This window comes from Scyliorhinus torazame, chromosome 2, assembly GCF_047496885.1.
Source record: "Scyliorhinus torazame isolate Kashiwa2021f chromosome 2, sScyTor2.1, whole genome shotgun sequence".
Classification (NCBI taxonomy): Eukaryota; Metazoa; Chordata; class Chondrichthyes; order Carcharhiniformes; family Scyliorhinidae; genus Scyliorhinus; species Scyliorhinus torazame.
Genome location: NC_092708.1, coordinates 43,104,412 through 43,125,645, shown reverse-complemented (window position 1 = coordinate 43,125,645; position 21,234 = coordinate 43,104,412). Strand labels below are relative to the sequence as shown.

General features: G+C 48.3%; 1 protein-coding gene across 6 annotated transcripts in view; it reads right to left on the bottom strand.

Moving 5' to 3' along the window:
- cacnb4a (calcium channel, voltage-dependent, beta 4a subunit) overlaps positions 1-21,234 on the bottom strand; it is a 552,528-nt gene that overhangs the window by 224,520 nt on the left and 306,774 nt on the right. For all 6 annotated transcript variants that reach the window (XR_011933885.1, XM_072470710.1, XM_072470673.1 and 3 more), the window contains 2 exons: positions 15,996-16,115; positions 14,510-14,632 (listed from right to left, as the gene is read on the bottom strand). Coding sequence is in view for 5 of the 6 variants with exons in the window: in XM_072470710.1 (XP_072326811.1) it covers positions 14,510-14,632; positions 15,996-16,115 (243 nt within the window). In the remaining variant the exon portion in view is untranslated. The remainder of the gene's footprint in view (positions 1-14,509; positions 14,633-15,995; positions 16,116-21,234) is intronic.

The following is a 21,234-nucleotide window of genomic DNA, read 5'->3' as shown; positions in this document are numbered from 1 at the left end:
TTCGTCCCATTGATGTAGACAGGGGCATGTTCTCCACTACGCTCCCTGAAGTCGATGACAATCTCCTTCGTTTTGCAAACCCCACAGAGCTCGCAGCCATGCGAGGAGACCAGCCCCACGAGTCGGGGATGCCAACCTGGTCAAATTGTTAAATGCATCCAGACCAGGCAGGATTCCCTGTTCCCCCGAGGGTCAGCCACAAGGGCTGCCAGTGCCACCTGGAAGTAGCAGCAGCCGTCAGCTCGGGGAGCAGCACCAGGACAACCGACACCCAGCGCCACAAGAAGACCAACAACCTCCACCGTGCTGCACAGAAGGGTTGGCGGTGGCCCCCTGGGACTGCCTCCGCCCGAAAGTTACCTCCATCGCTGATGTGCATCCTGGGACCACACCTAGGTGCAATGGTAGAGAACGGAAGGCTAAGCAGGTTGAGGGTCAGTGAGGGGGCCCTGGGGGGAAAGGAGAGTAAGGGGGCAGAGGGTGGGGCAGCACCATCAGGGGCTGGGGCAGTTGTGGGACACATATGTACAGCATTAAATGACGTTGCACCCGAGAAATATGATGCCTCTGCCACATTCTTCCGCAATGCAGGCTGACCTACCAACTTTCCACCCCAGCTCACCGGGCATGCACCCCCCCACCCCGCTCCCCACACTACCCAGGTACACGACGTGCAGGTGATGGGTGTGAGCGAGCACTCAGGCAGGAGTCAAACTATGGCATAGATTGAGAAGCACCAGCGCTCAGCGGGTTATCATCACCCCCCTGCCTTCAACAGAGGCCCACTGATAGTGCCGACACAGTCCCATCATCTTGGAGAGATGTTATACAGACCCTGGGAGGGTGGGACAGGATGGGGAGAGTGGGGGGGGGGGGGGGGTGGAGGGGGCAGGGGAAGCGATGGTGGAAGAGGCCACATCCTGTGTGAAGAGAGCGAGGATGAGGGCCTCCCTGGCCCTCCGGGCTAGCCAGACCCTCACCGCTGTCACCTGTCCACCATTCTCCAGCTGCTCCTGCAGGTCCTCCCCGGGCTTGTCCTCCATCGCCACCAAAGCGGTCAAGGCATTGGAACCGCATTTTGAGGAGTCGGCTGCACTGTTCAATGACAGTCCGAGTGGTGGCTGCATGGGCCTTATTGTATCAGTTCTCCGTATCAGTCCCTGGGCTCCGTAATGGCGTCATTAGCCAGGTCCTCAGAGGGTACCCCTTATCACCCAAGAGCCAACCGGCCATCCAGGAGTGGTCGTTGAAGAGGTTGGGAATGTCCCACTGCCCCAGGATGTAACCGTCATGTACATTCCCTGGGAAGCGTACACACATGTGCATGATCTTCGGATGGTGGTCACACACAAGCTGAATGTTCAGGGAGTGGAACCCCTTCCTGTTGATGTAGGGCACTCCCAGATGACCTGGTGCATGCAAGGCAACATGTGTCGTCTGGACCTGGGACATCCCGGCAATGGCAGAGAATCCTGCTGCCTGGGCATTTTGTTGGTCTGGTCCAGGTCAAAGTTTATATAGTTAGTGTGCGTGCAAACAGGGCATCTGTGAACACACAGATGCATTGTGGGTTGTAGCTTGTGAGATGCCACACAAGTCCCCACTCGAGCCCTGGAATGATCCTGATGCGTAAATGTTCGGGGCTGCAGTGACTTTGATGGCCACCGGGAACGGGTATCCTCTTCTCCATGTGGTGCCAAGTCCGCAAGACAGAGCCTTCTGCGGTACACGCTGTCCGCCATCTGTTCGCAAGACCAGCAATGCCTGTGCACCTTGGGCCCTCGCCAGCCTCCCCCTCGGTGTCCCTCCCTAGCCTGTTGGGCGGCCGAGTTCTCAGGGTGAGGGGCGGGATGCTGCACATAGGCCCCCGCCTCGAGCCTCCATCGATTCTGCTGCCGCTGCCTTCTCCAGTGTCTGGCCGCCTGGCCTGACAGCAGCACCACGAGAACAGTTTCTGCAGGGCCCAAGATATCATCCATAGTGTAATATCTGCAAGGAATTGGAGAGGGTGTGAGACTGGGATCAGTGGTGTCTTCCACCCCGGGACCCCCCATCCCCTAGATCATCTGCCATCCAACATGCCCTGCCCACACCCCCCCGGCTGCAGTGGGGGCCCCTGGTCACCGGACCCCAGCCACCCACACATAATGTTACCTGGACCGGGCGCTGGTTCCCTCACCGGTGCACACACCCACCCTCTAGTCACGGAGGTGTCCCCAGTGCTGGGGCCCAGTCCCTGGGTGTTCGAATGTTGGCTGGTGCATCCGTGGTGTTGCTTCCTGCAGTGCTCAGGCACAGTGACCTGGCAGCATTGTCTGATAAGGATGCTAGGCAATAACCCCCACATGCTACATGGCCCGCCTACCCACGGGAATCTACTTGGGAGCTGTGAAGTGCTCACCTAACTATGATTGCTAATTCCCTATTAGTAATAGCCTTCAGCCGCATTGCCAAGGCCATCACAGTCTGTGGGAAGTATGGGTGCGCAGTGGGAAAGACAGGCAGGAGCTGTCTGGGGCAGGTGTGACCTGTGTAAGAAGGACGGGTTGCATCTAAACCGGAGAGGCATAAATATCCTGGCCGCGAGGTTTGCTCGTGTCACACGGGAGGGTTTAAACTAGTATGGCAGGGGGGTGGGCACGGGAGCAATAGGTCAGAAGGTGAGGGCATTGAGGGAGAACTAGGGAATAGGGACAGTGTGGCTCTGAGGCAGAGCAGACAGGGAGAAGTTGCTGAACACAGCCGGTCTGGTGGCCTGAAGTGCATATGTTTTAATGCAAGAAGTATTCCGGGTAAGGCAGATGAACTTAGAGCTTGGATTAGTACTTGGAACTATGATGTTGTTGCCATTACAGAGACCTGGTTGAGGGAAGGGCAGGATTGGCAGCTAAACGTTCCAGGATTTAGATGTTTCAGGCGGGATAGAGGGGGATGTAAAAGGGGAGGCGGAGTTGCGCTACTTGTTCGGGAGAATATCACAGCTATACTGCGAGAGGACACCTCAGAGGGCAGTGAGGCTATATGGGTAGAGATCAGGAATAAGAAGGGTGCAGTCACAATGTTGGGGGTTTACTACAGGCCTCCCAACAGCCAGCGGGAGATAGAGGAGCAGATAGGTAGACAGATTTTGGAAAAGAGTAAAAACAACAGGGTTGTGGTGATGGGAGACTTCAACTTCCCCAATATTGACTGGGACTCACTTAGTGCCAGGGGCTTAGACGGGGCGGAGTTTGTAAGGAGCATCCAGGAGGGCTTCTTAAAACAATATGTAGACAGTCCAACTAGGGAAGGGGCGGTACTGGACCTGGTATTGGGGAATGAGCCCAGCCAGGTGGTAGGTGTTTCAGTAGGGGAGCATTTCGGTAACAGTGACCACAATTCAGTAAGTTTTAAAGTACTGGTGGACAAGGATAAGAGTGGTCCTAGGATGAATGTGCTAAATTGGGGGAAGGCTAATTATAACAATATTAGGCGGGAACTGAAGAACATAGATTGGGGGCGGATGTTTGAGGGCAAATCAACATCTGACATGTGGGAGGCTTTCAAGTGTCAGTTGAAAGGAATTCAGGACCGGCATGTTCCTGTGAGGAAGAAGGATTAATACGGCAATTTTCGGGAACCTTGGATAACGAGAGATATTGTAGGCCTCGTCAAAAAGAAAAAGGAGGCATTTGTCAGGGCTAAAAGGCTGGGAACAGACGAAGCCTGCGTGGAATATAAGGAAAGTAGGAAGGAACTTAAGCAAGGAGTCAGGAGGGCTAGAAGGGGTCACGAAAAGTCATTGGCAAATAGGGTTAAGGAAAATCCCAAGGCTTTTTACACGTACATAAAAAGCAAGAGGGTAGCCAGGGAAAGGGTTGGCCCACTGAAGGACAGGCAAGGGAATCTATGTGTGGAGCAAGAGGAAATGGGCGAGGTACTAAATGAATACTTTGCATCAGTATTCACCAAAGAGAAGAAATTGGTAGATGTTGAGTCTGGAGAAGGGTGTGTAGATAGCCTGGGTCACATTGAGATCCAAAAAGACGAGGTGTTGGGTGTCTTAAAAAATATTAAGGTAGATAAGTCCCCAGGGCCTGATGGGATCTACCCCAGAATACTGAAGGAGGCTGGAGAGGAAATTGCTGAGGCCTTGACAGAAATCTTTGGATCCTCGCTGTCTTCAGGGGATGTCCCGGAGGACTGGAGAATAGCCAATGTTGTTCCTCTGTTTAAGAAGGGTAGCAAGGATAATCTCGCGAACTACAGGCCGGTGAGCCTTACTTCAGTGGTAGGGAAATTACTGGAGAGAATTCTTCGAGACAGGATCTACTCCCATTTGGAAGCAAATGGACGTATTAGTGAGAGGCAGCACGGTTTTGTGAAGGGAAGGTCGTGTCTCACTAACTTGATAGAGTTTTTCGAGGAGGTCACTAAGATGATTGATGCAGGTAGGGCAGTGGATGTTGTCTATATGGACTTCAGTAAGGCCTTTGACAAGGTCCCTCATGGTAGACTAGTACAAAAGGTGAAGTCACACGGGATCAGGGGTGAGCTGGCAAGGTGGATACAGAACTGGCTAGGCCATAGAAGGCAGAGAGTAGCAATGGAAGGATGCTTTTCTCATTGGAGGGCTGTGACCAGTGGTGTTCCACAGGGATCAGTGCTGGGACCTTTGCTCTTTGTAGTATATATAAATGATTTGGAGGAAAATGTAACTGGTCTGATTAGTAAGTTTGCAGACGACACAAAGGTTGGTGGAATTGCGGATAGCGATGAGGACTGTCGGAGGATACAGCAGGATTTAGATTGTTTGGAGACTTGGGCGGAGAGATGGCAGATGGAGTTTAATCCGGACAAATGTGAGGTAATGTGAATAGGATGGGAATAGAGGGATACGGACCCAGGAAGTGTAGAAGATTGTAGTTTAGTCGGGCAGCATGGTCGGCACGGGCTTGGAGGGCCGAAGGGCCTGTTCCTGTGCTGTACATTTCTTTGTTCTTTGGGATTGCCCCGTAACGCCTACACATGACCCAGGGGTAGCGGACCTACGGGCACTGAGACACCCAACCCCCGGCCTAGAGGCGATGCCCCCCCCACCGATGGCATCCCACCCCGACCGAGGCTGCTCTCCACAGGGGCTCCAAGCACCCGGGCAGCAACCCCAGTGCCCCTGGGCTCATTGTCTGGGAGCGAAGATGGCTACTCACTTCCTCACATCCCTGCAGCAGCTATTCCACCAGTTTTACGTTTTTAAAACGGTGTACTAATCGGCACCCACGTGACCTCTTGTTGGGGCGGTGGTGCATGGTAGCACAGTGGTTAACACTGTTGTTTCACAGCGCCAGGGACCCGGGTTCAATTCTCGAGGTCACTGTCTATGTGGAGTCTGCATGTTCACCCAGTGTCTGTGTGGCTTTCCTCCGGGTGCTCCGGTTTCCTCCCACAAGTCCCGAAAGACATGCTTGTTAGGTGAATTTGACATTCTGTATTCTCCCTCATTGTACCCGAACAGGCGCCGGAGTGTGGCGACTACCGGATTTTCACAGTAACGTCATTGCAGTCGTAATGTAAGCCTAATTGTGACATTAAAGATTATTAGTAATATTATTATTATTAGATCACGAGAGGCCGTTAGATGGGGGGGGGGGGGGGGGGGTCACTCCCGTTAATTATATGGAGATTGGCCTTAAGTGGTGATCATTGGTTTCTCACCATGCCATGGCTGGATGCTGATTTCACCAAGGGAAACGGCCTGTTAGATTGCAAACCGATTGGCACTGGCCGCGGTTCCCAATTTTAGCCTCTCCGACGATCTAACGGTCTCGTCGCGCTTTCGCTCAAGCACAATGCAGCCATTACATCGTGCCCACAATGTTATTTCACAGTTAAAGCATGTCATAAGTTTGTGACATAGGCTCCTGATACTAAACTGGAATGGGTCATCATACTCTTCCGTTACTTTGCACTGATTAGTGGCAAATTAAAATGCAACTCTGACAAGATGACATATAAGCCATTTTCGTATCTTAAAAGGAACACACTTATACAATTATCATAGCATGGGTCACCTTGGTTTAATCTATTTTCCCATGCAATAAATGTTACTAAATATATTTGAATACATTTCTACAATTATGCTTTTCATATCAACACGTCCCAATTACACAGAGAAACCAGGGAGGAAATGAGCTGATGTAACACAATAGGAATAAAAAGGTTATTCCCACTCTAGCTCCACAAAACAGGAGCTTGCTTCCCAGCCCCTCCCTGAACAAAATAAACACAACTCATGTTCAGAACATCTGATTATTCTTGAAACATCCTCACTGTGAGCATATCTATAAATGTTTTATTTGGGGAGCAGCAATAAAACCTGTCTTTTTGTAAGTTGTATACATCTCTTAACTGATAAAATAGAGAGTGCAAAGACTGAGACAGTACCGCTCTTCAAGTCACACAATACAACTCTCACTTTATGCCACAAATATGAGGGCACGGGAAGAGATTATTGCGGTGTTGGGGATTTAGTGCTCCTCCAGAGGGGAGTTGAGAGGTGGTCGGGGGGTGCTGCATTTGGTCAAGTGGGAGAGTGCGTTGCGACTTGGCTGCCTTCCCATCTCCATTCGAATAAACCAGGCCGGGAACACTCGTAAACATAATTCCTGCCAAAAAGCTAGTTGCGGCCCGTAAGTGGGATATTAATGCCGAATTAAGCCCGCCGCCTATCCATTAACTCTATCTACACCTCCCGCTGCCTTGGGAAAGTGGGCAGCATAATTAAAAAACCCTCCCACCTGGCTTATTCTCTCTTCCAACCTCGTCCATCGGGCAGGAGAAACAAAAGTTTGAGAACATGCACCAATAGATTCAAAAACAGCTTCTTCCCCGCTGTTACCAGACTCCTGAATGACCATTTAAGGACTGAACTGATCTCATCACACATATTCTCCACAGTTGTAGAAATATATTCCGTATGCTGCACCCGACGTCTTATGTTTATGTATTTACATTGTGAATTCTAATCTGTTCTATGTGTTTATGTATGCAGCGATCTGCCTGCACTGTGCGCAGAACAATACTTTTCACTGCACCTCGGTACATGTGACAATAAATAAATCAGATCAAATCAAATTGAGAGCCTCATCCTGTGGCCACGGCTGAATACAAGTAGCGAGTGGGGGGCTCATCATGTAAACCTGTACAACAAAGGGGCGCTTGCTCAAAGGCACTCAACGCCTGATCAAGGTACCGGTGTTGGGAAGATGGTTGGGGCTGTCCTAAAGCCAACCACCCCATTATCTTTGTTCCGAGCTCACTCATGCTCCAGCTGGAGATCCCTTCCCTGAGGCACCTCATCCTGCCCTTACTCACCTGTAAGGTCCCTTGGGGATGCTAGGCTTCTCCTCGGGTCCTTTACCAGTGGCAGCCAGCAGGAAGATGGTGCTGTGGGCAACAGAGAGCTGCTGCCAACTGATTGGCCGGCAGATGAGGGGGTGGACACGACCTCCCCCCGCCCACCTCAAACCCCTCCCCCCCTCAAACCCCTCCCCCCCCCTCAAACCCCTCCCCCCCTCAAACCCCTCCCCCCCTCAAACCCCTCCCCCCCACCCCCACCGGGTTGGTGAATACCATGAAAGGACCGACGCTGGCCACTTAACTGCTCACCAATTCCATCAGGCTTTCCCAACAGAGGTAACGAGGGACTTGGCGAGCGAGAATCCTGTCGCCATGATTATTCCACCCTTGGTCATATAATTTGAATTGGAAGTTGATTTAAACTCACTGGATGGCATTTAACCTTTGAAGTATTGAAACTATAGAAATACTCATAATAAAGAAAAATGTTCAAACTCCATGCAGTAAATTTGTAGTCAAAGTGTCACAAAACCTGATTATGTTATTTATTCGCAAGGCTTAAAATGTTCAATCTCTTCACTTCCACAAAGTTCTGGTCCATTTATTTCTTCACCTATCTGGTATAGTACAAGGTGGAAAAAGGGTGTCACTATTTCCCTTCCTCCTCAGCATCATGATGTTGTGCATTTCTATTTCGGACTGAGAACGCTGGCTTCACGCCACTCTAAAGGAAATTCATCCAGATACTGTTTCAGCACTAACAGCAGTACAAGCCCATCGATTTTAATGGTTCAGTTACTGATCCTAACCTTCAGCTAGCATAGGAATGTATGGCATTTTCTCTAATCAATGATAATTGAAGCAGCTTCTGCTGGCAATAATGCTGTTTAGATATCCAGTGATGACAGAATCCACATCAGGCCGAATTTTAACCAACAAGGCGGGGCAGGTGCTGGTACGTTTGTGAGGGTAAAAACCTGAAAACATGCAGGCAAGTCGGAAACTCGAAATAATCTCAATCACTTCCATATTTAACCGGTCGGTGCATTAACTAACTTGATAGAGTTTTTCGAGGAGGTCACTAAGATGATTGATGCAGGTAGGGCAGTGGATGTTGTCTATATGGACTTCAGTAAGGCCTTTGACAAGGTCCCTCATGGTAGACTAGTACAAAAGGTGACGTCACACGGGATCAGGGGTGAGCTGGCAAGGTGGATACAGAACTGGCTAGGCCATAGAAGGCAGAGAGTAGCAATGGAAGGATGCTTTTCTCATTGGAGGGCTGTGACCAGTGGTGTTCCACAGGGATCAGTGCTGGGACCTTTGCTCTTTGTAGCACATATAAATGATTTGGAGGAAAATGTAACTGGTCTGATTAGTAAGTTTGCAGACAACACAAAGGTTGGTGGAATTGCGGATAGCGATGAGGACTGTCGGAGGATACAGCAGGATTTAGATTGTTTGGAGACTTGGGCGGAGAGATGGCTGATGGAGTTTAATCCGGACAAATGTGAGGTAATGCATTTTGGAAGGTCTAATGCAGGTAGGGAATATACAGTGAATGGTAGAACCCTCAAGAGTATTGAAAGTCAAAGAGATCTAGGAGTACAGGTCCACAGGTCATTGAAAGGGGCAACACAGGTGGAGAAGGTAGTCAAGAATGCATACGGCATGCTTGCCTTCATTGGCCGGGGCATTGAGTATAAGAATTGGCAAGTCATGTTGCAGCTGTATAGAACCTTAGTTAGGCCACACTTGGAGTATAGTGTTCAATTCTGGTCGCCACACTACCAGAAGGATGTGGAGGCTTTAGAGAGGGTGCAGAAGAGATTTACCAGAATGTTGCCTGGTATAGAGGGCATTAGCTATGAGGAGCGGTTGAATAAACTCGGTTTGTTCTCACTGGAACGAAGGAGGTTGAGGGGAGACCTGATAGAGGTATACAAAATTATGAGGGGCATAGACAGAGTGGATAGTCAGAGGCTTTTCCCCAGGGTAGAGGGGTCAATTACTAGGGGGCATAGGTTTAAGGTGAGAGGGGCAAGGTTTAGAGTTGATGTGCGAGGCAAGTTTTTTTACGCAGAGGGTAGTGGGTGCCTGGAACTCGCTACCGGAGGAGGTGGTGGAAGCAGGGACGATAGTGACATTTAAGGGGCATCTTGACAAATACATGAATAGGATGGGAATAGAGGGATACGGACCCAGGAAGTGTAGAAGATTGTAGTTTAGTCGGGCAGCATGGTCGGCACGGGCTTGGAGGGCCGAAGGGCCTGTTCCTGTGCTGTACATTTCTTTGTTCTTTGTTCTTTTATTTCAAAGGTTTGTAGGAAACCCTGATGGGGTGGCAAGGCAGGTCTATGAATTAAATATGTAAAAAAGAAATTGGAAACAGATTTAACTCTGCATTCTGGCTTCAAAGGTCAGCGCAAAGGTTTCCTGACTTGTCTGAAACTCGCCATGGTCAATAAGGTGAGAATACAGTGGGGACTGACAGGACTGTGAAACTGGCAGGCTGGGAAGTATTTGAATACTGAAACAGGATAGCTGCCTTCTTGCTTCAGTGAAGGACATTCACTCACTGGACTTGTTCTGAGACTATCCTTTCACTTGCTTTGGAGATGATTTCTAAACTCGAGGTTATTCTGACTATTTTGCACTTTTTTCACTTTGACCCTGCCATCAGGCTTCCCTGTAGTGTGGCAGCAGCTTAGGCTGTGCTACTTTGGGCCTCTAATGTGATAAAAAAAAATGGAACAACACCAGGAACACCAACAGGAGCAGCAAAAGCAAAAAGCAGCAGCATCAGTTGCTTTGTCCTCAGCTGCTTGCTGCTCCACAGGACAAGAGGAATGCACACAAAGCTCCAGTTTGAATTAATTAATTCATTAAATCGCTCATTGTCACAAGTCGGCTTCAAATGAAGTTACTGTGAAAAGCCCCTAGTCGCCACATTCTGGCGCCTGTTTGGGGAGGCTGGTACGGGAAGAAGGCGATAACCACACCATAATCTAGCCGTCTCCCTTAGAGGCCCCATCAAGGTGTTTATCTGCACTGATGGAGGCCGCGTATGAACCGTGTGATGACGTGTCCTCAGAGTGTACAGCTTCCTCTGAGGAGTCCTCAGCTGACTTCTGCTCCAGCTTCTGTGTCGTGCTTGAGCTACCTGCAGGAGGTGGCAAAGAAATTAGAACTGACATGGGGAGAGGGTTTAAAGTCATTATTATAAGAGTTTGAGGTGACAATAATCAATGTAAGTGATTGATATGTCAAAGGGAGTTCATGTGGAACAAATTCACCTGAATTTTTCAAGGAGGTAACTAGGTGTATAGATGAGGGTGGCGCAGTTGATGTTGTCTACATGGACTTCTATAAGATTTTGACAAGGTCTTGCATGGGAGGCTGCCCATGGGATTCAGGGCAATTTGGTATTGAATCCAAAATTGGTTTAGCGGAAGGAGGCAGAGGATAATGATTGAAGGTTATTTTTGTGACTGGAAATCTGTGTCCAATGGTATTCCACAGGGATTGGTGTTGGGTCGCTTGTTGTCTGTAGTGTACATTTATGATCTGTACATGAATGTGGGAGGTATGATCAGCGAGTTATAAAGCAACAGCAAAGTCTGAGCAGGGTATCAAGGTTGCAGGAGTGTACCGGCAGGCAAGAAGGTGGGTTGAAGTGTGTCTACTTTAATGCAAGGATCATCCGGAATAAGGTAGGTGAACGTGGAGTGCGGATTGGTACTTGGGACTACGATGTTGTGGCCATTACGGAGACATGGTTAGTACAGGGACAGGAATGGTTGCTGGAAGTTCCGGGGTATAGATGTTTCAGTAGGAGTCGGAAGGTGGTAAAAGAGGTGGAGGAGTAGCATTGTTAATCAAGGGTAGTTTAACGGCTGCAGAAAGGCAGTTCGAGGGGAATCTGCCTACTGAGGTAATATGGGCTGAAGTTAGAAATAGGATAGGAGCGGTCACTTTGTTAGGATTCTCTATAGGCCCCCAAATAGTAATAGAGATGTGGAGGAAGAAATTGCAACGCAGATTACGGATAGGTGTGGAGGTCTCAGGGTAATTATCATGGGTGACTTTAACTTTCCAAATATTGATTGGAACCTCTATGGGTCGAACAGTTCGGACGGGGCAGTTTTTGTACAGTGTGTGCAGGAGGGTTTCCTGACACAATATGTGGATAGGCCGACAAGGGGGGGGGGGCCACATTGGATTTGGTAGTGGGTAATGAACTGGGCCAAGTGTTAGATTTGTTTGTGGGAATCTTGTGGGAGATTCTCCCCTACCCGGCTGGGCAGGGGTTCTGGCGTAATGGAGTGGCAGGAACCACTCCGGCGTTGGGCCGCCCCAAAGGAACGGAAGTCTCCGCACCTTTAGGGGCCAAGTCCTCACCTTGAGGGGCTCGGCCCGCGCCAGAGTTGTTTCCGCTCCGCCGGCTGGCGGGAAAGGCGCCACACCAGCCAGCGCCAAAAGGTCTTCGCCGGGCGACGCATGCGCGGGAGCGTCAGTGGCTGTTGACTTCATCCCCGTGCATGCGCAGGGGAGGGGGTCTCTTTCCCCTCCGCCATAGTGAAGACCATGGCGAAGGCGGAAGAAAAAGAGTGCCCCCACGGCACAGGCCCGCCCGCGGATCGGTCGGCCCCGATCGCGGGCCAGGCCATCGTGGGGGCACCCCCCCCCGGGGCCAGATCGCCCCGCGACCCCCCCAGGACCCCGGAGACTGCCCGCGCCACTTGTCCCACCGTTCAAAAGGTGGTTCAATCCATGCCGGCGGGAGAGGGTTGACAGCGGCGGGACTTCGGCCCATCGCTGGCCGGAGAATCGCCGGGGGTGGGCCCGAATCTCTGGTGGCGGAGAATGCGGGCCACGGCGGGGGCGGGATTCATGCCAGCCCCCGGCGATTCTCCGACCAGGTGGTGGGTCGGAGAATCGCGCCCAAGATGTGAACAGAAACTGCCAGGGAGAGGCACAAATGGAAAGTGGAGCTTGTTCAAGGAACAAATACTGCGTGTCCTTAATAGGTATGTCCCTGTCAGGCAGGGAGGAAATGACCATGTGAGGGAACCATGGTTCACAAAAGAGGTTGAATGTCTTGTCAAGAGGAAAAAAGAAGCGCATGTAAGAATGAGAAAACAAGGTTCAGTTGGGTCGCTTGAGGGTTACAAGGTAGCAAGGAATGAGCTAAAAAAAAGGGCTTAGGCGAGCTAGGAGGGGGCATGAGAAGTCCTTGGTGGGTCAGATCAAGGAAAACCCCAAGGCTTTTTACTCTTATGTGAGAAATAAAATAATGACCAGGGTGAGGTTAGGGCCGGTCAAGGACAGTAGTGGGAACTTGTGCATGGAGTCAGAAGAGATAAGAGAGGCATTGAATGAATACCTTTCTTCAGTGTTCACCAAGGAGAGGGGCTATGTTTTTGAGGATGAGAGTGTGATACAGGCGGGTAGGCTGGAGGAGGTAGATGTGCAAAGGGAAGATATATTCGCAATTTTGAAAAACCTGAGGGTCGACAAGTCCCCTGGGCCAGATGGGATATATCTTAGGATTCTTTGGGAGGCAAGGGATGAGATTGCAGAGCCTTTGGCTTTGATCTTTGGGTCCTCACTGTCCACGGGGATAGTGCCAGAGGACTGGAGAGTGTCGAATGTTGTTCCTCTGTTCAAGAAAGGAAATAGGAATGACCCTGGTAATTATAGGCCGATTAGTCTTACTTCGGTTTTCGGTAAGTTAATGGAAAAGGTCCTGAAGGATAGGATTAATGACCATTTGGAAAGGTGCAGCTTAATCCGGGATAGTCAACACGGATTCGTGAAGTGTACATCTTGCTTCACAAATTTGATTGAATTCTTTGAGGAGGTAACTAAGTGTGTAGATGAAGGTAGAGCAGTTGATGTCGTATACATGGATTTCAGTAAGGCATTTGATAAGGTTCCCCATGGTCGGCTCAGGAAGAAAGTAAGGAGGTGTGGGATAGATAGAAATTTGGCCAATTGGATAAGTAACTGGCTATCACATAGAAGGCAGAGAATGGTGGTGGATGGAACATTTTCAGACTGGAGACCAGTTACCAGCGGTGTACCACAGGGATCAGTGCTGGGTCCTCTGCTATTTGCGATTTTTATAAATGACTTGGAGGAGGGGGCTGAAGGGTGGGTCAGTAAATTTGCTGATGACACCAAGATTGGTGGAGTAGTGGATGAGTGGAGGGCTGTTGTAGGCTGCAATGAGACATTGATAGGATGCAGAGCTGGGCCGAAAAATGGCAGATGGGGTTTAACCCTGATAAGTGCGAGGTGATTCATTTCGATAGGACAAATTTGAATGTGGATTACAGGGTCAATGGCAAGGTTCTGAGGAATGTGGAGGAACAGAGACATCTTGGGGTTCATGTCCACAGATCTCTGAAGGTTGCCACTCAAGTGGATAGAGCCGTGGAGAAGGCCTATAGTGTGTTAGCGTTTATTAACAGGGGGCTTGAGTTTAAGAGCTGTGGGGTTATGCTGCAACTGTACAGGACCCTGGTGAGACCACATTTGGAATATTGTGTGCAGTTCTGGTCACCTCATTATAGGAAGGATGTGGAAGAATTGGAAAGGGTGCAAAGGAGATTTACCAGGATGCTGCCTGGATTGGAGAGGAGGTCTTATGAGGAAAGGTTGAGGGAGCTAGGTCTTTTCTCATTGGAGCGAAGGAGGATGAGAAGCAACTTAATAGAGGTTTATAAGATGATGAGGGGGATAGATAGAGTGGACGTTCAGAGACAATTTCCTCGGGTGGATGTAGCTGTTATAAGGGGGCATAACCATGAGGTTCGGGGTGGGAGATATAGGAGGGATGTCCGAGGTAAGTTCTTTACTCAGAGTGGTTAGGGTGTGGAATGGACTGCCTGCTGTGATAGTGGAGTCGGACACTTTAGGAACTTTCAAGCGGTAATTGGACAGGCACATGGAGCACACCAGAATGACAGGGAGTGGTATAGCTTGATCTTGGTTTCGGACAAAGCTCGGCACAACATCGAGGGCCGAAGGTCCTGTTCTGTGCTGTACTCTATGTTCCACCCCAAGATAGGTTCCATTCCTGAACAACTTCCGGCCTTTCCACATTTCAAACGCGTGCCAAAGACTTTTAATTCCCTCTTTGGGTGAGTGAAGCTCGTTGACTTACTTCTTTAATATGTAGAAAGTCTTTGGCATCAAAAGAGATGGCAGTTCCTGGGACTGGTACATCTTCATCCAGAGCTCCGCAATAAGTGACATTTGTTCTTACTGCAAATGCAACTGGTTTGGTCTAAAAAATAAAATACACAGAGTCAGCATTGGGGTTCATCTACATTGTATGTTTAGAGTGAGTTTAAATGGTTTTGCTTTTATACTGACGCTAAACGATTGTGGTGTTTATTTAAATATTTATTGTTTTTAAGCATCTCTAACAATAATTCTGAAGGAATGCAACTCCACACTTGTAAATGTTCACTTTCAGTGCCAGAGTGACCATGCAGCAGGAGTTAAGACTGATCGCACTTTTAAAGATCTACTAATTACTGGAATGACCAAGCCTTAACTTTTTCTGTGATTTTTTGTGGGTATCCATCACATAAATACTCCACCTTCACTCACTTCCATCTGTTTCAATGGTGAGTCTCATGGCAAGATACCAAAACCTTTGGGGGAGCAGGACAATTCTTACAGAAACTTCCTAACTTGCACGTGTGAACTGAAATAGAAAATGCCATCTGATTTACTTTTTAATATCAGTGAACGCTGATACCCCCCTGGAGCAGAATTTTACAGTCCCCCACCAGCGGGTGTGATAACGGGGTGTGGGGCCATAAATGCCCCAGGTAGTCCTTCCGGCGCCCTTCTGCACGACTTGTCCACAATTTTATCTGGGGTGGGTGAGGCCTAGGATGGCCTTGCTGCACTCACTCCAATTGAAGTCCTTAAGAGGCCAATTATGGCCACTGAAAGGCTGCTTCGCACTTGGCCTCAATTTTGAGGCTGGCGGGAGGAGTTCAGGACAGGGGAAAGCTTGGCTGGCCATCTTGCTTGGGCCTTGGGTAAAAAGTGAAAGGTGCCTTCCTCAAGGGTCCCCTATCCAACTTGGCCAGCAACTCCCACATCCTTCACTCTCCCCACCGCTGCCAACATCTGCCCCCTGCAGGTGCTCACTCCCCCCCCCCCCCCCTCCACCTCACCACATCCCACTCTGGATTTCCCTCGCCACCATGAGGGAGAGGTAAAAGAAGTTTTATTCAGGAAGGTCTGACCATCATGATGTTAAGAAGGCCTAATGGACAAGTTGGCCATTTTCTTCCCGACAATTCCGTACATTTGTATGTTCGTTATGCCCCACTGCAAACCCAGTTTTAGAATTATTAATACAGCCTATAACCAGCATCAGAACAGAAACTAAGTGATTGCCCAGAAGTTGTATTTATCTACTTAGCTGTCAAGGAGCACAACAAAATCACTGAAGGTCAGCTTTTTAAAGTTTCGACCTTATATGTGTACTCGTATTTCTGTTATCTTTAAATGTTCCAATTACCATGTTTGAGGATAACACATAGCGGAATTATTTGTAACAATATCATACTGGGCACTTTTCTTCTCCTGAAGCAGGTTGACCTCTGCCAGAATCAGTATCCCCTTACTTTGGCTCTTTCAAGTTGTATTGCTGCTTGCTGCTCTGATTCGCGTCGAACCCCATCACGATCCTCCTCCAGGGAAGCATCAGAATCGGATGGCCTGCTAGTGTAAGAGTCTGCTGAACCCTACAATAAAAACCAGAGGACCAAAAGTTAAATGAGAACTCACAAAGAAAGTGACTACGTTGCATGATTTTTTTAAAAAGTCATTTAATGCCAAGGAAAATTCAGTTTATATCGTAATTGAATGGGCCTTGATTAAAGGCAAATTGTCTATAGTGTGCACCAATGTTTAAAAGAAATGTTGAGGGCAGCACGGTGGCGCAGTGGTTAGCATTGCTGCCTCACGGGGCCTAGGTTCCAGGTTCGGTCCCAGCTCTGGGTCACCCTCCGTATGAAGTTTGCACATTTTCCCTGTGTTTGCATGGGTTTCACCCCCACAACCCAAAGATGTGCAGAGTAGGTGGATTGGTCACACTAAATTGTCCCTTAATTGGAAAAAATGAAATGGGTACTCTAAATTTTTTTTTTTTTTAAGAATATTGAAAGTGAGCAAATTCCACTCTATTAGATGTTTGAAATCCCAGCATGGTAGAAGCAAGAGTATGCTGATGGGAGAAGGTTGATTAATCAGAGAACACAGAACAAAGAAAAGTACAGCACAGGAACAAGCCCTTCAGCCCTCCAAGCCAGTGCCGATCATGATGCCCTAACTGAAAACAAAACCTTCTGCCCTTACTCGGTCCGTATCCCTTATTTTCCTCCCTATTCATTTATCTACTTAGATGCCCTTTAAATGCTGCTAATGTGCCTGCTTCCACCATACCCTCTGGCAGCGCGTTCCAGGCACCCACCACTCTCTGCGTGAAAAACTTACCCGCACGTCTCCCTTAAACTTTCCCCCTCTCACCTTGAACCTGTGCCCCCTTGTAATTGACACTTCCACGCTTGAAATAAGCCTCTGACTATCCAGCCCGTCTATGCCTTTCATAATTTTGTAGACCACTATCAGGTCTCCCCTCAGCCTCCGTCTTTCCAGTGAAAACAGTCCTAGTTTATTCAACCTCTCCTCATAGCCAACACCCTCGAGACCAGGCAACATCCTGGTGAACCTTCTTTGCACTCTCTCCAAAGTCTCCACCTCCTTCTGATAATGCGATGACCAGAACTTTTTTTTTTTTTAAATTTAGAGTACCCAATTATTTTTTTTTCCAATTAAGGGGCAATTTAGCATGGCCAATGCACCTAACCTGCACATCTTTGGGCTGTGCGTGTGAAACCCACGAGGACATGGAGAGAATGTACAAACTCCACACGGACTGTGACCCAGGGCCGGGATTCGAACCCGGGTCTTCAGCGCCGCAGTCCCAGTGCTAACCACTGCGCCACATGCCGCCCCTTGTGGTGACCAGAACTGCAGAAATTTTGAAAAGATGGTAGGTTTGATTATTAGACCTTTTTAAGTTAATCTCGATCGCCCTCCGTACGCATTTCACAAGGAGATTCGCCAGTTGGTAATCCCAGCATTACCTATTGAGATTGTCACCAGCGTGAGGAGAATGCTTTTTAAAAATCACCCGTCTGAATCTAATTTATATACAATAAACTCCTGTTAAAGTGCACCATGTCCTGAAAAAGAGTTTGTCGTAATAGCTAAAATAATGACTGTTGCCGCTCCAAACAGAGCAAGAACATCGTCTTCCCAGATTAATGGTACAGTTTACACTGTATAGCTGGCCATTATATCATTACTTGTGGTTGAAGATACTTTAAACTGATTCTGTGCAAAATGATGCTGCAGGAGAAAGTTAGTCACAGCAACAAGCACTGAAGTAGTTAAACAGTCAAGTTATCAAACAAATTTTGACCAAAGCACCGAGACACAGAAGCAGATACCAGGGAAGTTGGCCGACAGAGGAGGGTTTCAACGAGTGTCTTAAAAGGAAAAAGTGTGAAGTGGAGGTGCGGAGAGGTTTATGTAGTTTAAGGGAGATATTCTGACTGTGTGACATGCTAATGAGACGTGGGATGCATTATCACAGGAAGTAATTCAATGTCACACAATCTTACCTGTAGTAAGATATGGACACAGTAAGACATGTTCCAATGAAGTTGCTGAGTTCTTTACCTCAGCAGACTTGGTAAATATTCTGTATTCGCACAACAAGACCAAGAACATTTCGGATTGAAACTCTGGCACTTAGGGTCGAGGCAGCTCAGGGCAGGATCACTAATGGTTGGGTAAAGGAAATGAAGGCTGTTCAATAAGTTAGAATTGGAGGCATCCAGAGTCTATGGAAGGTTGTAGTGCAGAAGGATGTCACAGTGACAGGGAGATGTGTGGCCTTGGAGAGTTTGGAACGTGATTTGAACGCAAGGATGAGAATTGCACATGTAGTTCAGTGACGTGTATACAGGATATGTTGCAAATTGGAACGCAGGCAGCAGTATTTTGAGGAGATTAAGTTATCGGAATTTCAAGTTATGGCGTAGAAGGAAGGAGCTGGACACGAAAGCTTCGGAATAGTTGAATTTCTATGGCACCCTTTACGACCACATGGCATCCCAAAGCATGTATTGTGATGATATGCGTAAGCAATTTTGTACATAATATTGTACATGACCTCCGACCACCAGGTGGCAGTGTAAACCTACCATGTGACTCTGTGCCTCGGGACGGGGGGAGTAAGTTGTGTTGGTGGATAGACGTATTTTGCAGTAGCTCTGGAATAGTTAGTTCGTGTTAGTAGTTTATTATATTTTTATTGGGGTTATCTTTACCACGTAATTGATTCATAATAAATTATTTTAACTAGTTAAGAACTAGATGTTCTGTAGCGCATCATTCACACTGGCCAGTCTACAGAACATGACATGTATCAGCCAATGAGGCACTTAGGAAGGGCAATCACCATTGTAATGAAAAACACTCAGCAACCAATTGCTTACAGCAAGTTCCCACATGCAGCAATGTGATGATGAACAGGTATTTAAATAGAACAATAGAACATTACAGCGCAGTACAGGCCCTTCGGCCCTCGATGTTGCGCCGACCTGTGAAACCAATCTAAAGCCCATCTACACTATTCCCTCATCGTCCATATGTTTATCCAATGACCATTCAAATACCCTTAATGGTGGCGAGTCCACTACTGTTGCAGGCAGGGCATTCCTCACCCTTACTACTCTCTGAGTAAAGAACCTACCTCTGACATCTGTCCTATATCTATCTCCCCTCAATTTAAAGCTATGTCCCCTCGTGCTAGCTGTCACCATCCGAGGAAAAAGGCTCTCACTGTCCACCCTATCTGATCCTCTGATCATCTTGTATGCCTCTATTAAGTTACCTGTTAACCTTCTCTCTAATGAAAACAGCCTCAAGTTCCTCAGCCTTTCCTCATAAGATCTTCCCTCCATACCAGGCAACATCCTGGTAAATCTCCTCTGTACCCGCTCCAAAGCTTCCACATCCTTCCTATAATGCGGTGACCAGAACTGCACGCGATATTCCAAATGCGGCCGCATCGGAGTTTTGTACAGCTGCAACATGACCTCATGGCTCCGAAACTCAATCCCTCTACCAATAAAAGCTAACACACCGTACGCCTTCTTAACAACCCTATTAACCTGGGTGGCAACTTTCAGGAATCTATGTACATGGACACCGAGATCTCTCTGCTCTTCCACACTACCAAGAATCTTACCATTAGCCCAGTACTCTGTATTCCTGTTACTCCTTCCAAAATGAATCACCTCACACTTTTCTGCATTAAACTCCATTTGCCACTTCTCAGCCCAGCTCTGCAGCTTATCTATGTCCCTCTGTAACCTGCAACATCCTTCTGCACTGTCCACAACTCCACCGACTTTAGTGTCATCCGCAAATTTACTCACCCATCCTTCTACGCTATCCTCCAGGTCATTTATAAAAATAACTAACAGCGGTGGCCCCAAAACAGATCCTTGTGGTACATCACTAGTAACTGAACTCCAGGCTGAACATTTCCCATCAACCACCACCCTCTGTCTTCTTACAGCTAGCCAATTTCTGATCCAAACCTCTAAATCCCTGGACAGGATTCTCTGTCGACAGGATCCTCCGCTTCGCCGGCAGTGCATTCATGCACACGGATTTCCTGACGGCATGGGGGTGCCCACAATGGTAAACCCATTGGCCGGCTGCCGGGACGGAGGATCCCGCTGTTGGCAGGGTTGTGCCACACCAGAAATAGGGTGCGGCGGGATTGAGAATCCTGCCCTCAAGATTTGGAGAAGGTTCCATTGGAAATTCACGGATATTACTCCTTTAATCAAAAAGGGAGAGAGACAGAAAGAAGGAAAATGCAGGCCAGTTAGCTTAGCATCTGTTGTAGCAAAAATATTAGAAGCCATTATTAAAGGCGTTACAGCAGGGCACTTGGAAAAATGAAGGTAATCAAGCAGTGGAAAGGTTTTTGATCAAGCAGAGGGTAGGAGTGATTAAATGACAACAGAAATTGCAAAGTGAGAGGTGGGGTGATAGGAGGGCAATTAGAGAAAAATCCTGTTGCAAGGTGGTCGATCTATTCCTCCCTCTACGAAAGCAACCTTACCTGCTAAGTATTTCCAGCATATTCTATTTATACTGCAAACGCTCAGCTCAGTTTCAAATTGCCAGTGCTTTGACAAAGAAGTCATCTAAACTCGAAATGTTGGCTCCCTTCTCTCTCCACAGTTGCTCATCATTATCACAGTGGTCTACATCCCACCCCAGGCAGAAGTGAAGAAGGCGCTGGACAAGCTGTACACAGTTCTAAACAACAACAAAGCAGAACTCTTGGAAGCCATTGTGGCCGGGGACGTCAACAGGGCCAACCTCAAGAGTGTACTGTCAAAATTCCACCAACACATCTCCTGGCCCACCAGTGGTGACAACACTCTTGACCACTGCTACACAAAAATCAAGGGCACCTACCGTTCCATCCCCCGACCGCACTTTGGAAAATCAGACCATAAGACGGTGCTCCTTCTCCCGGCATACAAGCATAAACCTAAGCGGGAGAATCCGGCTAAGACGGTCCTGCAGTGCTGGTCCGAGGAAACAGAAGACTCCTACGCGACTGCTTGCAGGCAGTGGACTGGTCCATATTAAAGAACTCAGCGACCAAACTAAATGAGTATGCCACCACAGTCACAGACTTCATCAGCAAATGTGCAGACAACTGTGGACCAAAGAAAGCAGTACGTACATTCCCCAACCAGAAAT